The sequence below is a fragment of the Biomphalaria glabrata genome, chromosome 2 (genome assembly GCF_947242115.1).
Source record: "Biomphalaria glabrata chromosome 2, xgBioGlab47.1, whole genome shotgun sequence".
Lineage (NCBI taxonomy): Eukaryota > Metazoa > Mollusca > Gastropoda > Planorbidae > Biomphalaria > Biomphalaria glabrata.
Genome location: NC_074712.1, coordinates 60,748,223 through 60,771,172, shown reverse-complemented (window position 1 = coordinate 60,771,172; position 22,950 = coordinate 60,748,223). Strand labels below are relative to the sequence as shown.

The 22,950-nt window shown below is 36.9% G+C and overlaps 1 protein-coding gene across 2 annotated transcripts in view; it reads left to right on the top strand.

The window, feature by feature from the left end:
• The window catches only part of LOC106053203 (coiled-coil domain-containing protein 96-like), a 46,287-nt gene that overhangs the window by 3,400 nt on the left and 19,937 nt on the right, over positions 1-22,950 (top strand). For both annotated transcript variants that reach the window (XM_056021767.1, XM_056021766.1), the window contains exons 4-10: positions 1,087-1,184; positions 3,218-3,356; positions 3,683-3,810; positions 6,190-6,340; positions 7,842-8,035; positions 8,928-9,047; positions 10,006-10,098. In XM_056021767.1, the coding sequence (XP_055877742.1) occupies positions 1,087-1,184; positions 3,218-3,356; positions 3,683-3,810; positions 6,190-6,340; positions 7,842-8,035; positions 8,928-9,047; positions 10,006-10,098 (923 nt within the window). The remainder of the gene's footprint in view (positions 1-1,086; positions 1,185-3,217; positions 3,357-3,682; positions 3,811-6,189; positions 6,341-7,841; positions 8,036-8,927; positions 9,048-10,005; positions 10,099-22,950) is intronic.

Genomic DNA, 22,950 nt, shown 5'->3' with positions numbered 1-22,950 from the left:
AACTGCCGGTAACATTAACTCGGCTTTAACAAATAAATTAAACTAAATATCAAAGAGGCCCAAGCACTTGAATTTCTCTTAGAAAAATGTATTTGTGGATATAAGTATCCCTTCAAATCAATAGGAATCACATTCATTCCTATGTGTAGTAGTAAAGTGGTTTATTTATGATGTTAAGCCACATCTGTATTTATAACATGATAAATTACTTTAAAAAATTTGCTAGTATAAGGATTCTATAGTATTCTTTTATACAAACTTTATTTTTTTGTATTTTATCGTATCTTATCTAATACAGATGTTACTTCAAAAAAGAAGATGATTACGTCCTACGTGTCATTTTTATTTTACTAACACACACACATATATATATTGATAGTTGCATAATAGCTTTAAATTTATATAAACCTAACTACTCTTTGCATTGATGTACAACAAAATAAAATTATAGCACTTTATAAATGATTGCCTAAAAGTAATGAAATCGATTCTTTAAGTAATTAAAAAATCATCATTGGTGAGTATGTGACCTTCTTCTCACTGCCTCAATTCAATCAGAAGCTTCTGTTCTTGTTAACGTTATAATCTTTTTCTTTGTTGAAATTTTAATCTGTTGCATTATTAAAAAAAAAAAAAAAGAAATAGAATTTTATTGAGTTAAGGTTTACCAGCTCATGCTTGAGTAAAGTTTTTAAAATATTTTTAAATATTAAGTTCTTTATCTGCATCCCTGATATACAGGTAATTAAAATTTTGTTTTTAAATGATAAATGATTGCAAACAAAGTATGTATGCTAAAATATAAATCTGCATTCAAGAGTAACTCTTGAAGAAGCAATTTTTTTTTTCTTTATGCGATTTATTTCATACCCTTTTTAGTAACTTAAATTATCTCTCTGAATTACATGTTTATTTCTAGTTCAATATTATAGACCTATAAAGCTTTAGGCTTTAAAATCATTCTTTCAACTTATTATTATTATAATATAATAGAATTATAACAATGAATGTATATACCTAATTTTTTAAGGATACAAAAAAATTTAGGCATTTAACTCATAAAAAATTTATAAATTAATTAATTAGGAGATGAACAAAAGGCTGAAGAGGAGGACGCTACAACAGTGTATGGCGACGAAGCTCAACCTCAGGAGGAACAAGCGGAAGAAGAAAAGGAGGAAGAGGTAAGAAAAGTTCTCGGAGATTTTCATACATAGCTGAAAAACTATAAATAGCTACTTTTTAGGTGTACCCATTGTAGAAAAAGATAATTTTACATGCGGCGAGGGAGGCAAAAACCCAGATGATGGTGTTGGACCAAACCCAACATGACATCCGATGCCCGATAGATGGCAAGCCCTCAGTGCAAAGAAACTACCCTAATTGGTAGCAGTGGACACCAGGGTGGGAAGAGGCTTCACTATCATACCAAACATATTCACTCTCGCCATACCTCCCCCTGACACCAGTGACAGATCTTTGAGGAGACAGTTGCCGCTCAATGGCGTGGGAGGATCTAAGTCAGTAAGTAAGTGTACAAAATAATGGAAGGGTTGGTGAGCTTTGCTTTTTAAAAGGTGTATGATCCTTTTTGTGCACTTTTTAGCACTGCAGAATCAAATGACCCGAGCCCTTCTGTTTAATGCACACAAAAATGTCAATATGAAGGAAGTATTTGACTTTCAGTCTATGACTTTAAAATGTGTTTTAACAACAAATTAGCAACTGACTAGAGGTAATAAGGAGATTGGATACTTCTTCTTCTTCTAGCCAGCTTTATTGCTGCTGAGCTGTCAGCTCTTTTGCAGACTGTGCCAAGGAAAAAAAAGTGTGCTGTTCTCTTCAGTTGTTCAGCACTGCCATACAGGGTGTTGGTTATGTTGGGCTGTAGTGGAAGTAGGGTCTGCCTAAGGTGGGTTAGGGAGGGGCATTCAAAGAGGATATGGTTTACGGTTTCAAAGGGGTGGGCGCAGTGTCTGCAAAGGGGTAGTTGTGTGGAGTTTATTTTGTTCAGGTGGTAATTTAATAGTGGTGTGTGTCCTGTTCTTAGTTGGAAGATTGTAGATTGTTCTTTGCGGGGGAGGAAGTTAATACTGTCCAGTTTGTTAGGTGTAGTCATTTCTCTGTACATGGTTCTGCCTGTGTTTCCTGATGCCCATTGGTTGAGCCACTCCTCTTTGTGATTGTTGACTAACATTGACCTTAGGGTGAGGTAGTTAACAGGTCTATCTGGTTGTTCCATAGATGAACCTGCCTTTGATAGCTTATCTGCCTTTTCATTTCCCATGATGTCAATGTGTCCAGGGATCCACTGTGAGATTTGATACAAAGATCATGAGTAAAAGATCTGGAAGAGTAACATCAGTAAAACTTAAACTGTATTCGTCATTAGTAGTCTCTGTACTCCTATGTGGTTGTGAAAGGTGGACAGTGAAAGCTGAGGCTGAAAGAGTTCAAGCCTTTAAGAGTAAATGCTACAGAAAAATGCTGGGTATCTGATACCAGGAAGAGAAGAAATATGAGTTTGTATTTTTACAAGTCAACACTCTGGCTTGCAAAATGGAGGAACTCCTCAATACTGTGAAGAGATGAAAGCTGAGCTGGTTCAGTCATATCGTTACAGATGTCTCTCTATCAAAAGTCATCCTTCAAGCTACAGTGGTGAAGCATGAAGAAAGAGTCATTCAAAGAAAAGCTGGCTGGGTAATGTAAAAGAATGGACCGGCCTCTCTTTTGATATCCTGCTAAGAACTGCTCGGCAGAGATTTGGTTATACCAACTGTCACAGCACCCCTCTGATGAGAGTCAATGGACATCAATGAGATGACAATGACCCCAAACCTACTGCAAAATGCTAGAATGTGGCAGCAGTTATGGTTCGAACCTGGGACTATTGAGATGAAAATCCATGGCGCATACCATATGATTATGCTGCCTCTGCATAAAAGTGAACATAACTTTCTAAATAGTAGACTGCATTAAACTTTTCAAATTAAAAGCCTGGATTCAAGATTCATTCTTTCCGATTATGCATCGATTGACTCCATGAAGGTATAATGTCCAGGTGTTATTTATTGTAAAAGTTTTGGTCATTTTGATTGTGCTTAGCCCAATTGTTTTTTCATTACAGTTTAATTAACAAACCTCCCCATAAAAAAAAAAAAAGCAACAATCTATACAAAAAAATTAAAAAGTTATAGTATACATTTGTTTCCAGCAAGTACCAGAAGATAGAGAAGAAAGAACAGACAGCCCTCTGATACCTGTCGAGCCATCTTTATCCAGACAGATGTCGCCAGTTGGACCTGAGCAGCTGGTTGTAGAAAGGGTTGAGCCCACATCACCACTTCAGTCAGGTAGGGAACCAAAGTTTCACTCACCAGGATTCAAACCTGTGACCTCCGGTTCGGGAAGTTAAATGCTTTACCACTCAGCCATCATGTTTAATTTCAGCTTACAGTACTTTCATACAATGTATGCACTTTTTATAGTCTTGTAATTTAAAGTTATAATACAGTGTTGAGAATGTAATTTAGTTGTTTAAATGAAATGTATAGGTTCCTTTCCAGAGTAGCAACACTTGATGTATTTTTTCTATTGGTTCAAAATTTACGTATTTATTGTTAAAGCTGTCTTCTAAATGATTTGTTATGTTTATTTTGTTATATTTTAATACATACAGTTAGGATGGATAGCGCCGTATCCGATGAACATATAATGGAAACCGTGGAGGAAGTGGCTGAACCAGCAGATTCAGAACTGGCTGAGGAATCAGGACTTAAGCGGGAGGAGATCATTGAAAAGTATTATGTATGTTAGATAACAATTTAAAAAAAAAATGTTGTCTTCATGAATGAAACAAAATAAAAGAAATTCACATTGTGCATTTTATAGTGAAACTTTTATAAAAAATTTGGCTGCAAAGAGAGAGGGGGGGGGGATCAATGTGTTGGTGACATTGTTCTGACCATAGCTAATGCCCAGAGTTTAATCTCATGGCTGTATGAGATGAGCCATAGTCATTGTATGGTCGTAAAAGGACGTTAACATAGTCTTTATATCATTCTCAAATGTTCAACATTAAATTTCTTTTCTAGATTCTTTGTTATTTATAAAGAATATAATCTAATAGTTTTAAAAGGCAGTATACTAAGAGAAGATAGGTGAATCCCTATTACAACCTGATTAAGTTATTTGATTTCTTTATGTAATTTTCTTTGATAAGAGAATGAAGGGACATCCTGCACATTCCTCTTTCCCAGTGGTGCTTCAACACATCCTTCCGTCCAGATCTCTCTGGAGCTTTTAATCTTCAGGCCTAAAGTTGTTGTAGCTCTGCCTCATATTCATGGTCTGCCTTTGGGTCACATGCCTTTTGTTTTTTTGCTGGTATACTATTTTTACCGATCTGTTCTCTGACATTCTTTCAAGTCTTTTTTTTTTTTTTTTATTTCCATCACTTTCAATGTGTCTTCATATCTCCCGGTCAGTGCATGTCCTCCACTCAGTTTCCTCTTGTATAGCACCATAGATTTTTTAAAAAGTATTTTCCTTTCCCAAGTATTTAGCTGATTCTCTGTTGTCTTTGTCAGTGTCCAAGTCTTACTTGCATACATGGCATACATGGCTACTAGTCTTGTTATGGTTTTGTTTATGTGTCTTCATATCTCCAGGTCAGTGCATGTCCTCCTCTCAGTTTCCTCTTGTATAGCACCATAGATTTTTTTAAAAGTATTTTTCTTTCCCCAAGTATTTAGCTGATTCTCTGTTGTCTTTGTCAGTGTCCAAGTCTTACTTGCATACATGGCATACATGGCTACTAGTCTTGTTATGGTTTTGTTTATGTGTCTTCATATCTCCAGGTCAGTGCATGTCCTCCTCTCAGTTTCCTCTTGTATAGCACCATAGATTTTTTTAAAAGTATTTTCCTTTCCCCAAGTATTTAGCTGATTCTCTGTTGTCTTTGTCAGTGTCCAAGTCTTACTTGCATACATGGCATACATGGCTACTAGTCTTGTTATGGTTTTGTTTATAGTTTTCTTTGTTTGTTGTCTTTGATATTGTTTTGCTTTTAAGTAAGTGGTGGGTGCTGTAGAATGTTCTATTGCCTATTATAATTTATCACTTTATTTCTGTCATTACGTCTTTCTTAGAATTAATCATACTTCCTAGATATTTGAAAGTTTCAACATTTTCAGAGTTGTGGTCAGTAATTTTAATATATTGTTCCTCTGTCTGATTGTCTCTTGTCATTATGACATGCTTGATTTTACTGTCATTGACCTGGTTGAGATGTTTCTCCCTTTCCCAAATCTTTTTTTTTTTCTGTAGCGAACTTTTAATTTAGTTCCCAGCCTCTTTCTACACTCTTAGTTGAAATAAAAAATATTTTAACGCAAATGATTCTTTGGGCCTAAACATCTTAATACAGAAGTGGAAACCTATGACCTTTATTTTTATGTTTTACAGCAAGGTTCTTGTTATGTGTTGTTAAGTCAACATTCGTCATTTACCTTCACTTGAAAGTATTTGAGCATACCTTCTATGAGAAAGTTGATCTATAGAGTTAATCTATGTTGTTGGTAAAAATGTTTGGCATGTTTCGGATGATCCTTCAGAGTTGAAGATAATTTTCTTCTAGTCCAAACCTCCCGCAGGATGATGGGGGATGGGAGCGGCAGGGTTTAAGCCCAGGATGACAGTCCAGCACACAAACAGCACGACCAGGAAGCCATCTCTTTTCAAATGGTAATAGCTGGTGTCTAAGCATCCAGTAAATCCAGTTTTTAAACTCAATTCCAGCACCCACTGGGTTGGGAATTAGACCCTTACTTTTATAAGGATTTGCAAGACCTTGCAATCTATAGGGCAGATGATGTAAAGGACATCTCTTTCTAGGGCCAATGGTTTACAGGGGTGTCATGTGGCCAGCAAAATGACCGATTATCTTTACTTTCCTTAACTAATTTCAGATACCCATCAGAGTTGGGTGGATCAGGGGCATCCTAAGACTCCCAAAATTAAACATCCTAGCCTTCACCAAAATTTAAACCCAAGATTCTCTGGTCATTTTTATAGTCTTATTACTCATGTACTCTGTCCCTCTTACTATTCGGTAAGTGTTGGATACTTTAATTGTAAGAGAACAGAACATTTCAACATCTTTTATCTTGTCTATATTGTCAACAGGAGGCATTGGCAGAAAAAGATATTTTACAGCAAAACAATCTGCATCTCCAGCACAAACTGGCGGAGTATTTTAAGAAGAAAAAAGCAGACGAGAAGCCAGAATATGAGAAAAACATGGCAGACCAGGACCAACGCTACCTCAAATACATGGGTGAGTTCAACAGATTCAGGAGGAGGAGGGGGTGAGGGTACTGAGGAGAGCACTTTAAAGTTACTATTTGGACATGGAAAGGAGGCAGTAGTAGAGAGATAAGCTCATTTACAATAAGGAGGCAGTAGTAGAGAGATAAGCTCATTTACAGTAAGGAGGCAATAGTAGAGAGATAAGCTCATTTACAGTAAGGAGGCAGTAGTAGAGAGATAAGCTCATTTACAGTAAGGAGGCAATAGTAGAGAGATAAGCTCATTTACAGCAAGGAGGCAATAGTAGAGAGATAAGCTCATTTACAGTAAGGAGGCAATAGTAGAAAGATAATCTCATTTATAGTAAGGGGACAATAGAAGAGAGTTAAGTTCATATACAGTAAGGAGGCAATAGTAGAGAGATAAGCTCATTTACAGTAAGGAGGCAATAGAAGAGAGATAAGCTCATTTACAGTAAGGAGGCAATAGTAGAGAGATAAGCTCATTTACAGTAAGAAGACAATAGTAGAGATAAGCTCATTTACATTAAGGAGACAATAGTAGAGAGAGAAGCTCATTTACAGTTAAATACTTTCTTTATTTTCCTTTGTATTGTTTGTTTTGAAATGAATTAACCTTTAATTTTTTCAATTTCGTTGCAATTTATTTCTGATTTCTTAAAATATTTTCCAAGTTACATTCTAATAATAATAATAAATCATTGTATTTAATTCTGAAGATTAAAAATAGTGACTATCCAGGGCCAATTGCGACCTGCATATTTTGCAGGGAACTCCATTGTCTGTCAGGGGTATATCTATCTTTCTTTCTGCAGTCTGCCCAATTTTACACAATTTTAACAGATTAAAATAAAATTGCATGGCCACAAGTCTCTAGTCAATTTATGCTGGTTTTGTTTAATGGAGATTCTTCATTTTAATTGGTTTCTTTTTCTGAGTGTTTTAGTCAATTATAATTTTTATACTTGACTGCTTCTTACTAACATCATCTCATCTCTGCCTGTGGTCCCTTCTGGGACATAGGCCACCATCCAGCTTCCTCCAGGCATCTCAGTTCTGGGTGAGTCTCTCCAACTGTCCCCACGTCTTGCCCATCTGCTTGGCATCTGCTTCCAAATCGCCATGTATTCCTGGGTTGTCCCCTCTTCCTCTTGCCTTGGGGGTTCAAGGTTAGGGCTTGCCTTGTTATGTTGGATGCAGGCTTCCAAAGGGTGTGACCTATCCATCTCCAGCGTCTCTGAAGGATATCTACTTCAATGGGCTGCTGCTTTGTTCTTTGCCACAGTTCCTCATTCGAGATCTTGTCTGGCCAGCGGATCATAAGAATCCTCCTCAGGCAGGTATTGATGATGGTGGTGATGGTGGTTCTCCAGGTCTCTGGTCCATAAAGTAGTATTAGCTTAACAATGGTGTTAAAGAGCCTGAACTTGGTGGTGGTGCTTATTTCCTTAACAGACAGCAGTTAAAAACGTGTTTCTGTTCCCCAACATTTATTTTCTCTTATCTCAGCCCAACTGGAAGACCTTCGCCGCCAGTACCAACAAGAGAAAGTGAACTACAACCAACAGATTGAAGACCTGAAAGAAAAGTGCCAGGAGAGGAAGGAGAAAGTGGATATGGAGAGAAGAAAGTTTATTGAGTACAAACAAGATGTCGCCATGCATGCAATATTTGGACGCAGTGGGAAACCAATACCACCTAAAGTACTTAATTAAGCTGAATTTTAGGGCAGACAACTTGCAAGCATCTTACATTAAATGAATAGTTTCCCTTTATTTATTTTTTTTTAGACATAGCAGTGAAAATTTATTGAATACAAATAGATTGAACACAAATAGAATGCATCAATGTAGACTATACAGTAAACTAGGTGACGGATAGTAGAAGTAAATATCATGAATAATCAAAATTGTAAGATACATTTATTTTAGGAGTGGATGGCCAGTTGGTAAGGGAAAAAAACTGTATCAATCATGATAAACAGATGTATCTACAAAAGTGAATGCTGGTTGTTTCCCCTTTTTATTTGAAAACAATGAATACCTCTTGAAATGTTTTTAAAACATGCTGAGAAATGTTTGTGCTTTAATACTACTTTTTGCCAACTTGAAATTTTTAATGTTAAAATTCATAGGGGAGTGTTCATTGTGGCTTCATATCCCATAAAAAGCAAAGAAGCTGCCTTTTAATAGCCAAATGTTGTTATTGTACTGGATATAATTATAAATACTTGAGCCAGTGGTCAAAAGCATCACCATGACCGGATATGCAGCACAATATTTATGAGTGTTTTATACTTTTAGAACTATCTCTAACAAGTGAATAATCAGAACTTAGTGCAGATCCCTCCTTTGACAAATATTTATCAAAATACTATTAAGGTCAAAGAAAGTATTTGAGAACAGTGGAATATTAACAATTAAAGTGATATTTTGAAAATATTTAAAAGCGCAACTTTTGTGAAGGCAGAATTTCTGCCTAACAATATACAGTTTGTCTATTTGTAGGACATTGAATAGTGCATTGCTATGCATACATTTTATTTCTAGGACATTGAACAGTACAGGGCTATATTATACATTTTGTTATTTCTAGGACATTGAACAGTACATTGCTAGTGAAGCAAAGAAAGAACAGGAAGTGGTCAATGTTCGACTGGAAAACATAAAGCTCAAGAATAAACTCAAGAAAAAAGAGCAACAGTTAAAATCAAAGGTGGGCTTTTTTTATTTGATTCTTTTCTTTTTTTTTTTTTTTGATTCATTTTTTTAAAATTTGATTCAACTTTTTTTTATTGTGAGACAAAATAAATATTAAGAATCTAAACTAAAAAACAAATGTTTGTGATGTCCTATACATAATTATCAACTTTTGTGACATTGATTGCTCTGTACTTCAGAAGAGTTGAAGTAAAATGTAGAATTTTGAAAGAACATATATACTGGTTCAAATGCATAATAACATTCAGCTTTAAATAGCTACAAAGAAGAAGCTTCTACTATCTTCCATTTGGAAAAAGTCTCTCAAAAGTAAAATTTGTTAATAGTTGGGTCATAAAAGTTTGAGATAAGAAAAAAATAAACGCTAAATTTTAAAATAAATAAAAAACTGCCAACCATTAAGCTATTATTTTAATCAACAATGGTTATCACCAGACCTCATTCACCAAAACAAATGCTCACGTGATAATATTGATAAAAACTTTCACGTGATAACCATTGTTGATTAAAATTAGATCGTAATTTTATAATTTTATAGAAGAGATAGATAAGCATGTGACTCAATGTTGTTTGTTTACGATTGGTGAATGAGGTCCACTAACTATCATGTCTTAAAAATTAATATTCAGTTGAAGCTTCAGAAATACAAGTACATTTGTTTGTTCTTTAGATTTGAAGATTACTTCATCCAAGTCTAAACCTTTTGCAGGACAGCAGGGGATGTCGACAGGGAGGGTTAAAATCTTGGACCATCTAGACAACAGTCCATAGCACATACCACACAACAAGAGATTTTTATTATTGAATAGTTTTTATTATTTCACCTATTTGCTTAAACCTAGTAATTCATTTATTAAGTATGTAAACGTTTCTTTGACAGGGCAAGGGTTAAAGTTTATCTACAGCTTGTGTGTATTATTTCACTTAAAAAGTCGTTTAAATTTACTTTGCAGGAAGAGTTGGCAGATGGTCTCCACTTAATTGATTTTGAACAACTTAAAATTGAGAACCAAACATACAATGAAAAAATTGAGGAGCGAAATGAGGTAAGACTTTTTCATAATTCTAATCATTCTTTGTGAACTCACAATTTTTGTTTTACCCAGCAAAAAAAAACACTTTTTTAACTATTATCAAAATAATTTTTTTAAAAAAAGGAAAGTACTGCTTTTCACCTTGCATGGTGCAGATGATCTGTTTGTATGGCCGATGGTTAACAAAGGTGTTTTATTGACAGCACAACATTGACCCAGTACATACCTGGCCGTATATTGCCACCTGATAAGTCAGCATCTAAACTTCAAAACTTGAAAAAACAAAAACTGGCACTAGCCCTAAGTAACCATACTACCACTTCCAGAGAAATAAACATCAGTGGCCAGGCACTCTGCACTATTAAGTTAAATATAAGACAATAGTTCTAGAAACTTTAAACTTACAACATGACAATTGTTCTGAGTTTCAACCTAAGGTTAGGCCAACATTAGAATATGCATCCTCTGTTTGGGATCCCTCAACTCAAGAAAACATAAAGAAACTGGAACAAATACAAAATAGAGCAAATGATTTATTATAAACAAATATTCAAATTTGATTAGAGTAACACCATGAGTAAAATCACTAAACTTAGAGACACTTCAGGACAGAAGAAAAAAAAGTAAAGTAGCTATACTACATAAAACACTGAACTATAATTTACAAAGAGAAAAAAACAAACAATGAAAGACAGAGGCACATTTCTTATTCCATACGCTAGATCAAGTTCATACAAGTGCCCCTTCTTCCCTAATGTCATTAGAGAATGGAATGGGTTGACTGAATCAGCCAGGAAAACCAACGCCTTAGCAGAGTTTAAGTCATTGATTAACATGCATGACTAGATTGACACACAAAATGCATAGGATGAAATTATCTTCTTTTTTTTTTTGAAGTAACGTCTGTAAGATAAGATAATGCACATAACAATCTTCATCTTTGTAAGAACATCTAAAAAATAGAACTCAATCAATCAATTCAATTCAAATAAGTTGATTTATCTCATATGAGCTCAAAAAAATAATAGAAGCGTTTTTTTTTTTAAAGTTTCTTCTCTAAAAGAACTATAATTAAGTCTAAAACCATGGACATTAATTTGTGTGTTGTTTTGGGAGTTGTGCCAAGTCCTTTCCTTGAAGGTTGTGTCCTGAATTTCTGGAGCCCCATTCCACAAGGTGACATGTCACAAGAATAGAGTGTGATACCTGAGTGTGAAGTCACACTTAGACACACTAACCCTCTCTCACACACACACGCCATCGCCTTTGATCAACATCAGCCTTTTAATTATTTTTTAAATGCAAGAGGAAGGGGGTGGTAAAAGGAGACTGAGGTTAACAATCACTTGCACCCCCAGCCTTCTACTTCTCTTGATATTTTTATTAGGGTAAAGGGAAACAATCCAATCAAATTATAATACCGAAAATAAATATATGACCAGTTACTTCCCTTTCCTTGTGTCGCTCTTGAGGTTTTTTTTTTTTTTTTATTCCTTTTAATGTATTTGTTATTAATTCTTCTTATATGTTCCTTTCGTACTTAAAGATTTGGGAAAGAACAAAACTTCTGGTAAGGGAAACAACTGCTGTTTTTACTACTTTGAGTTGTTCCTCGTGGCCGGTGTTCAGAAAATATGTTTACCTAATTTTTAATATTCAACCCTACACTTGATGGACAGACAGACTGACAGACAAAACGCACCAAAAAAATGCGGCTTTAATCCTAATATATATATTCGTCGTGTCAATGGCGGCTGTACACTTTGCGTGATATTTCTTTCTCTCGGGTGTTGAGGTTGAAGATTTAAAGGTTTGCTGAATCAGCATTCAGACACAGAGAGAGAGAGAGAGACAGACAGACAGACAGAGAGAGAGAGAGAGAGATACACAGAGAGAGAGAGAGAGAGATGTAAGAAGAAACTCCCCCCCCCCCCCCTTTTCATCCCCTTCAACAAAACTCTATTATTTTTAGACCTGTCATCAACCCACCCCCTTCCCTCCCTTTCCAAAGTAATTCCTAGTAACAACTTTTTTTGTCCTTGTCGCTACTTAGGGAAGAGGGGGGGGGGCGGCTAAGTACGTTCCTATCTCCTTGTGGTCCCTCAAAAATTAACCGGACTGCTATTAGTCGTCCTCCAAATGCCCTTTAGGATTTTTGTAGTTTTAGACGCGGACTGTTGTTGGATTCTTGTACCTACTTGATTTCTCCCTTCATTTGAAAGGGGCATTGGGGGCGGGGAGGGGGGATGGGGATTCGAATGCCATTAATGTCCTTAATGTCTTTAGTATGCATGTTTCCTACGAGGCTCATCACCAACTCTGCATTGCTGTGTCATTTATAGTAATGTACTTTATTAACGCGATCAAATATTTCCTAAATATAGACGAAGAAATATCTATGTAATGGTGTCTACCATCTCTCTCTCTCTCTCTCTCTTTCTTCTCTTTCGTACTATCTCCCCCTCTTTCATTTTCGCTGCCTCTCGCACACCCCCCCCCCCCCCATCCATTTCTCTCTCTTTCTGCTTCTTTCTTTGACTCTTCTTTTTTAAAAACAAGTTTTCAATCGTCTGCAAGCTGATTTACCGTCTTGACCGAAAAAAAAAAAAAGAAGAGTTCTTTCCAAAAATAGATTGTAAATAAAACTGAACAGCGCATAACAAATACATGTTAAATATTCAGATATTGTTTTTTCTGTACCTTTAATGCAAAAGTTCGCTAGATTTCTCTTATGGGTGCGAAGGTGGTGGGTCGTCTGCTACATGTCAAGTTCAAGGTGATGTATTTGACTTAATTAGGTAGAGGTACCTAACACACAGACAAGTGTTTGAAGTACTTCTCCTTACATAAAAACGCTACCTAAGCTACTCTACTAAAATAAAAAAAATTAACCATGACCTTCAACCCTTGCCCGGAGTTGAGTCTACCTAAATTCCTGGAGCTAACCTTCGGCTAGTAAAAAGAATGAATATATTTGGCTTTCAGAGAACTGCTTTCGTTTTTTGTTGCTACCACCGTTGGCAAATGATACGTAAAAACAGACTTTCTTTCGCTGGGTTTAAAGATTTATTGCGGACAGGTTTTTTTCTCCCCAAGTTGATAGCGAAGCAGACGACGACTATCAAAATCTCTAGAAAACAGTCGTTCTTAGATCTTATATAATACAGACGTTACTTCGAAAAAAAAAGAAGATGATTACGTCCTACGCGTCATGCATTTAGTCATGCATATTAACCAATGACTTAAATTCTGCCAAGTCACTGGTTTTCCTGGCTAGCTCAGGCAACCATTCCATGCTCTAATAGCACTAGGGAAGAAGGAAGTACTTGTACAAATTTGTCCTAGCATATGGAACGGACATTAGTCAAAAACTGTATTGAACTTTACGTGAACGAAAGTGTAAAGAACTTAGGGCAGTTCTTTGTGGGGCGTCATCTAATGCCTCCAACTGTAGATCATTAAAAGCGTAGACGTATTATAAATATGATACCCAATGAATAGGTGCAGGTCATTTTTTAACTCTTTCTACCCCAATGAATAGGTGCAGGTCATTTTAACTCTTTCTCTCCGTAATTATTTTCCTCATTTTAATAGTATTATTCGTCCTGCTCACTTGTATTTCACTCTCCTGTTTTTTGTTGGATATCAGAAAATGTTATATTTGGCATTGAATTATAGGAGAATTCATGCTCTTTTTTACACAACACAATTTAAAAGTTTATAAATCCAAACATAAATTTAGTTTAATGGGAGTCAAATCAACGTTGGCATCGTTAATTAGGAGAGAAAGAGTTAAAGTATAACGGGCGCAGGTGGGTTTGGGTTTAACACCCAAGGCTAAGGGTTTGATTCCTCTATTCATATTCAACACGAAGGAGATGCCACAGTGGTCTCTTCTCCGATATTACTTATTGGTGATTATTGATAACACTCAACACAGGAGTTGAAACTTAGTATTTATTGACAGCATACAATGGGTCACACACATATAATATAGAATACACAATCATCAATGCTAAAAAGTATTAAATGTGCCCGACTTAAATATTTAAGAGCGCTTGGACTTGATTCGATAATAGATTTCTTAAGGGTATCGTGACACAACATAGCATTACTCAAATATCCAGTGCACGCCTAAAAAGAATAATATCTCCTTTATCTAAACATAATAACCGAAAACAAACATCCCACTCAGACCAGGTCAGCTCTCCAACTGACCAGACTGACCACAGGAGTGCCATAAGATTTCTGTTACCTCCGAATAATGGAAAGCCCAGGGGGAGTAACCTCTAAAGTTACAATCAATATCTCTGAATTATTGTTTGATGTTTACCATTGTGCAGTTTGGTAAAAAAATCACATAATACTATTTTAATACAAATAACAAAACATTGAGAATAACAGCATATAACTAAATGTTACGTAAGCTTAAAAAATAATCAAAATAGGTGAGAATCATTCAAGCTCTAGCCTCTCAGTCTTAGGCCTATTGCTATGTCCTGATCTGCCAAGTTCTTAAACTTCCCTCTACACGTAGCCACGATCGGTGATGACATCTCCAAGCTAGGTCTATTTCTGAGAAAGCGATTATTTACACTGTTGTCACGAGAGACGCCATCTGTACCATCTACTTTTTTTTTAGCAATGAGGATACCCTAACCCTAACCCTTTTCTTTTGTAGTGCAGGTTCTGGCGATGTCTTGTTTTGTTAATCTGATTATAATTTATGCACAGTTTAGTGTAACAAGGCGTTGTTTTCGAGTCTGAAGATTAAAGATTAAGGAGTAGATTAGTTTACGTGACTACGTAGACCCAGTTGCGACCTGTATATTTTGCCACCCTGACGCAGACAAAGCCGCTGTCCTCAGCTGGTATTAGTGTAACACAAACATGTATATCGAGTTACCTTCGCCCTTGCCTTGTCTCGTACAGACCTGCGACGTGGCAACGAGCTGTTAGTTTCTACTGCCCACAAGCTACGACGTTGCAGCTCGCTGGTCAGGCCTTCTATGACGATTGGATTGTCACCGTTGGAAGAAGCGTTTTCAGGGTTTCGCTAAACCTCTACTAATACTGAACATTGGGAAGACATAGCTCTAGACGGCACCAGATGGAGAGAGACAGCGACCAAGAAAGCTATGGACAGTGAAAGTACATGGGTCTCAGCCCAGTAAGAAAAACGCACAATCCGAAAAAACGGCCAGCTCCTCTACCACCGAAGCAAAAGCCACCTTAACCTGCGTTATCTGTGGACGGGAGTGTCTCTCCAAAATAAGGCTCCACAGCCACAAGAGGAAGTGTGCGAGATGAAACATAGTCGTTCTACGACTGAAGGCCAACCAATTGTGTAAATCAAAGTCTACGTTCCATTAGCTCTGTAAATGTAATAGATACTTATTTTTTTTCAAAAAGATCATTACGTCATACAGACTACAAGAATGACACATTGAAAAGTTGCGTCATTATTTTTAGCAAAAAAAAAAAAAAATTTTTTTTTTTAGAAATATCCTTTCTTCACTAGGCCTAGTTCTTTCTTGTTTTTTGTTTTTTTCACCAATATAACAGACGAATTTAATGTGTTACGCGATAACTAAAATAATAGGGGCTTAGGGCACAAAACCGTGTTAATCCGGCCTTGAATGTTTGATTTCATGTAAGAGTCAGTGACTTGGACACAGGGGCGGACTGGGTGTCGAAATGGTCATTTCTATACGATCAGGCCCATACATTGCATATCATAGGATGGGCATCCAATGGCATCCAATGGCATCCAATTCTAGGCAAAACCTGTCCTCAAAATCATTATGTTTAATTTTGAGTATCGATAACTGTACATATGTAAACACTGAGCTTTATATTTGTATTAGAAACATAGGCCTTGTGTTGCTTTTTAATCACTCGGTGTGTAAACTCTAAAAGGATGAAGCCTTCTACTAACAGCACTGTCTACGGATGTAGGCTTTTACATACATTATTTCGGAAAATTTGTATTACGCTGTAGAGAGATTTTCTTTTAAGCATTATGCTCAGAAGGCCACTTGTATAAGAGAATGTCATAAAACCTTCTTAAAAAATGTAATACATAGTGGCATCCATTCGGCCCTTTGCCCAAATAGCCAGTCCGTCCCTGCTTGGACCTAATCAGAATGTCGAAACATGCGCCCTGAAAATAAGCGGATGCACAATTTTATAATTCCAATTATACACTGTCTTACTCTGTCTATATTTAGGCTGGATCCGGTGGCCCCTAAATGTTGATTAGGAAGAATTTGAAATTGCAAAGGGGGGGGGGATCAGTGACTCACTGCACATTGAATGCATTCTCACAAGAAAGTTAAAAAATCTAGTAGCTAGAAGAAAGTAGATCTAGGCAGTTTCGTCACTAGGGTCAGTATCATCCGGAGCGGCTCGCTCAGGGTGTCACCCCCCACTTCCCTCCACTATCAACTTTTCCCTATTGAAATTCATGTTGTTGAACCAATAGGACTACAATAAGCTGGTTAACTATTTTCATTGATTTTTGCAAAAAATTAAAATTAGTCGATTCTATTTGAAAATCCCATTGTTCATGACATTTTTTTTTCAATAGTTTTGCATATTTTACAATGTATATTTATTAAAATCATCTAAACATGTTTCCTTTGTTAGACTTTAAGAAGGAAACAGTATAACGTTTTTTTTCTGTTATTCAAACTTTTATAACCATCTAAAGGGGATATTGTAAGTTTGTCGCTACCTTATTCATCTATTCATCTCGGGGAGCGTTTAATAGTCACCTATCCAGGTCCGGGGCGAAGCCCTGACCACTAAGCATTTTTCAGCATTTCATTTTCATTTCCAAGAACTTCTCATTTTCCAAGTCTATCGTGTACAATTTCTACTAGAAAGAAGTTTGCAGGTCAAATAAAATTCAGTTAAGAAGAGGTGAACGGGCCTATCCGAAGTGTGAGAGACATTCGCGGCAGTGTTTCTCAAACTTTTACCGTTGGCGTCCCCGCCCACTTAACTGTTCTTTTTTGTTTTCAGAAATAGTGCTATGTACATAATTTTAGACTGCTTTGCATAAACGAAAATGTTCTTTCTGTAGATAGTATTAGAGAGGCCTCAGGTTCCCTATCCACCCAGCAAGATGGTTTGTTGAAGCACAGTTAGCTCCACGAACCGTTTTCCTTCCTTCTCAGCTCGTGTCGTCTTCAACGCATTTTTCTTCCCCTAGAGCCCAATGTCAAGGTTAAATGATAGCGGAGTGGGACTTTCCGATAAAGAAATCTTTTCTTGGAATCTGAGCACACGATTTATACTAGTTAAAAAAATAGTTGCTAAATTTGAAGTCTTTTAAAGAAGGAGGCAGCCTTGGCCAATACTGTTATACGAGGGATGTTCAAGGTACGTATAGAGCACGTATGTTTTACGATCATCTTCATATTGAGTAAGAAGCCTTGCCGCGAACTTTTTTAGTTTTTGTCACATGAAGGTCGTCAACTTAACGATGAGAGAATTTGGACCTTTCTGATAAGAGAATTTGGACCATTCTGACCATTCGAAAAGAATCACGTCAGTAGAGACGTTTTGAAATGTCTTATTCAAAAAGTTTTTGCAGACGCCTCACTAACAAAAACAACAACGTTAACATTGTAAAAGATCCTTGTTAGTAGAAGATACTTTTTAAACATTGATAATGTCAGTTCACTGGGTTCATATTCAAAATTTGATTGACAACTACATAACTGACTTTTTAATTGTATCCATGTAAAAATTAAATTATTTTAAATTTTTTTTAATTTGAATAGCTTCACACTCTTCCTATTGGTCAGGGCGTCAGGGTTGACCCTCCCCATCACAGCTTGAGAAAAGCTGCAGTAGTTCATGCGGAGTTTGTAATGGGCTTGTTGTCCTCAGAGATAAACCTCATCTTTAGAAAGCCGTCTTGAAGCGGGCCTGTACTGTTCACGCAACAAAACGTCAATATTACCGTTTGAGTGGAGAGAAATTGGTTTGCACTGCCTGAAAACGGAATAGACGTTCAAATCACGTTGTTAAGAGGCATTAATATGTTTTCTTTAACAGAACCCTTTGAATGGATCTGCTAACGTAGAAAGGCTCTACTTGGACGCTAAAACGACGTCACACGATTAATAATTTAATTTGTCTTAAAATAAAGTCTCTTTGGCCTAATTTATACTATATATATATATATATATATATATATATATATATATATATATATATATATATATATATATATATATATATATGGCTCCTTTTGTCTCGAAAGGCAATGGATGCGCCCAAATGAGTCACTGGTTTTGGCTTAATCTTGAGACGGGGCAGAATCTGGTGTGGCTAATCAAGCCAATTCTAGAACGGCAGACTTTGCCACAATTCGTACATCTGTATGCCTCTGATTTAGGGCTAGCAGACAGGGCAGCTTTCTTTTTTTCCCTCTTGATTAAGGCCGCTTCAATTCTTTTGTTCTCAGCAAGGGTTGTCCCAGCACGCACAGTCTGTCTCCATGCACTCCGGTCTTTGGCTATGTTTTCCCACATACTTTCGCTAATTTATAATTTATACAAAAATATAAAATAACTACACTTGATCTAAGTAGGAGTCTAGCTGTCAAGTTGAGAGATTTCCTTTTGAAAATATCGTGCTTCTTAGTAAAGCTCCTTCTTCGTTACTGAAAGCAAGCGGAGTCGTATTTTCTATGAAGAAGATGGCTGTGAGGTCCAGGGATCTTTTCTTTGAAACATTGAGGCATTGTTTGTTTTGATAAGATTTGGATGTTCCTTTGGAAATGTAGATTATTAAATTCTAGTCAATAATTTCACAATTAATTTTTTTTTGCCACAAAGCACAAGTGCTACATAGGCAGTCAAAGTTTTAAATAATAATAACATAATTATTGAACATATTGTTACGATCCTCTCTCCTAATCAGGCCTTCTGTAAACACTGCTCAACACAACATATCTAACTCTATCTGACAAAAAGAGTGCCAAAATAACGTGGTACTTTAATGAGTAAATAACAGCAAATACGACACAATTAGTAACATAGTAAACTGACTAGAAATGTTACACTGTACATCTCTTTACTGTCATGCTAAACCGAGACCAGTCATTATAGAAGGCCTGACCTGCAACGTCACAACCTGTGGGAATTTTAGACCAGTAGCTCGTTGACACGTCACTGGTCTGCAGTAAGGTCTAATATAACGATCGGTTTCGATCGAACTTGGGACCTTCGTGGCTACATATCCGATTGCATACCTCACAACCAGACAAGAGTAGGTTGGTCCAGACATGGGTAGGTTGGTCCAGACATAGGTAGGTTGGTCCAGACATGGGTAAGTTGGTCCAGACATAGGTAGGTTGGTCCAGACATGGGTAGGTTGGTCCAGACATGGGTAAGTTGGTCCAGACATAGGTAGGTTGGTCCAGACATGGGTAGGTTGGTCCAGACATAGTTAGGTTGGTCCAGACATAGGTAGGTTGGTCCAGACATCGGTAGGTTGGTCCAGACATGGGTAGGTTGGTCCATACATAGATAGGTTGGTCCAGACATGGGTAGGTTGGTCCAGACATGGGTAGGTTGGTCCAGACATGGGTAGGTTGGTCCAGACATAGGTAGGTTGGTCCAGACATAGGTAGGTTGGTCCAGACATAGGTTGGTTGGTCCAGACATGAGTAGGTTGGTCCAGACATGGGTAGGTTGGTCCAGACATGGGTAGGTTGGTCCAGACATGGGTAGGTTGGTCCATCACAGTAGTGTCTACATTTGCTTTTTTTTTTGTACTTATTTGTCTTTACGTTACTGTAGTAACAAACTGTATTGCAGACAAAAAAAAATTTGGTGTAACAAAAAATAAATGTTTCTGCTTCAATGCTTTTGGGGAAAACTATTTTTGAAACGTTCTTTGCTCTGAAATCCATTTTCATGTTGACCCAATGAGCGGATACGCCCTTCGCAAACGTCTGCGTGTTGACCTTAGAGGTGGATGTAAGGTCATGTCACCACTGGGACACCGAGTCACCGTGGGGCGGGAAGGGAAAGGGGGCTCCCAGTGTTTTGCTGTAAGTTATGTAATCATTTCCATCACACACCCCCCACACCCCATCGAGCGCGTGGGGGGGGGGGGCTAGAGGTGGGCTGTGTGGAGATAGTCTCATTTCCACGTAAAAAATGTAGAACCTTTATTCCGAGAAATTTAAGTCGAGGACACCAAGTAGGGCCTGCGCGTGTTTGTCTATCACGTGATCATAAACATCCAATCATCAAAGAGCTCTTTGTAGTCATGGCACAATAATAGCTCTCATATGACAAGCCAGCTGTTGTTTTTAATCATAACTTTATTTGTGTGTGTGTGTGTGCGTGGAATAACAGTGCGCCTACTTACATGCAAAGCGCGTTACACCAAGACCAAGCGTCGTAGTAGGCCTGAACAATGATCTGCTACGTCACAACCTGTGGGCAGTTTAGACCAATAGCTCGTTATCACGTCAGAGGTCTGTACGACGTGGCAACGAGCTATCGGTCTCCACTGCCCTTAGGTGGCGAAGTCGCAAGCGCCAGTGTTGATGCCTTCTATAACGATTACAGGCATGCGCGCAATAATACACAGCTTGCTCGCACCCGCAGTCACACATAGCCTTACGCTAATAAATGCTTAGTTATGTCCCCCAAGAGAGCGTTTCCAGTTACAGACTGTTTAGACAACTTTTTGTATTGTTTAGTTTTTGCCTGTTCAATAATAGTATTTTTCTCCTAGATTTTAAGTCATCTTGACCCTCCACCTTTTTTAAAATTCCTAATTGAAACGTGTTTGCTTCGTGTGTGTGTGTGAATGAATGCATGAGAGTGTGTGTAAAACTGGAAGAACCTTATACAGGCTGTATTTACTGTACACTAACTGAATGCACCACTAAATAGAACGAGTTGTCTTCTTTCTACTTTATATTTAACAAGCAAATTTTTTTTTAAAATCCTGTTTAAATTAAAAAAAAATATCTATGGGAAAGAACTCCGCACTTACAACTATGTCTCTTAATAATGTAGAAGGTATTTCCCTTATTCGATATCAAACAAAATAATTAATTGACTAATTGGTTAATTTTTTTTTTTTAACTTTGAATCGTGTTTTGTTTGGTCCAATACATAGGTAGTCAAAGTGTGGAGAGAAATCACCGTGTACAATTATCTAAGGGGACGAAACCCATTTAGCTGTATCAGTGGTTTCAAACAAAGATAATTATTTAACGGAAATTAATGGACTAATTGTTTATTATTTTCTCTATTGATGCGTGTACTGGCTTTACCAATGAATAATTGTGCAGTTTCAACTTGATCAGAGAATGGGTGTGGGAGAAATAACGTATACACATTTTTTACCAGACAGACAGAGTGAGCTGATGTAAGCTTTGTATAAAGTAGATTCTGATTGTGTTCTCAGTTATAGAATTACGTTTCCTAGAGACAGGGGCGTTAACTTAATATTTTAGACTTAGGATTTCTAGTTCGTATTGCTCTTCTCTTTAAACCCCTCCTATCTTTGTCTACATTGTATCATTAAGTTCACTCCTGACACTGTATCATATAGTTCACTCCTAACATTGTATCATTAAGTTCACTCCTAACATTGTATCATTAAGTTCACTCCTAACATTGTATCATTAAGTTCACTCCTAACATTGTATCATTAAGTTCACTCCTAACATTTTATCATTAAGTTCACTCCTAACATTGTATCATTAAGTTCACTCCTAACATTGTATCATTAAGTTCACTCCTAACATTGTATCATTAAGTTCACTGCTAACATTGTATCATTAAGTTCACTCCTGACATTATATCATTAAGTTCACTCCTGACATTGTATCATTAAGTTCACTCCTAACATTGTATCATTAAGTTCACTCCTGACATTATATCATTAAGTTCACTCCTGACATTGTATCATTAAGTTCACTCCTAACATTGTATCATTAAGTTAACTCCTTACATTGTATCATTAAGTTCATTCCTAACATTGTATCATTAAGTTCACTCATAACATTGTATCATTAAGTTCACTCCTAACACTTCTTAGGTTCCTCATTTTTCCGTTCTTCTCATCTCTGTCCGTGGTCCCGCCTGAGGCCTAGGCCACAAAACACCTTCCTTACAGGGCTACTTACCAGTGGCGTAGCAAGGGATTTGGGGCACCCTGCATTTTGACATTCGACATCATACATGAAATAATCTACTCAATAAATATATGTCTAATTTGTGGAATACATACAACATAATCTCTAATTTACATAACAACGTGAATAGCAAGATAACATGGCATTGGCTGTGTTTAAAGATTTTAGACTGATCATTGCGAGGGAGAAAATTTATACTGCCCAATTTGTGAATGTCTCTTGAAATAGCTGGCCTGTTGCTATTATAATCAAACAACCTACTCACGGACTCCACTTCAGCTTATGAACATTTTAGAAACTTCTAGGCTGGTGCTCCTAAACAGGGGCATTAATTACAATGTAGTCTCTATTTGACTCGGTGTTTATTCAGACCGGAAATGGATTAGATTTCTAAGTTTATTAAGAAGCTCATATGCCCACGAGGAGCGTTATAAATCCAATGGGGGGTGGGGTGGAGAAGAAGGTATTCGGGGCCAACGTTTAACTGGCAATACTTCAATGAAAAACACAACATAGAAAAAAAAAAGAAACTAAAATTGAAAGCGTTTTTTTTTTTTTTTTGTGATAAGATCAAAGCAGCCTCACTTTCATGGAAAAAGAAACATTCTTCACTAAGAACATGCACTCTTTCGAAAGTAATGAAATCTGAGCAGAAGCAAGGGCAATGTCATTTTTAAAAAAAA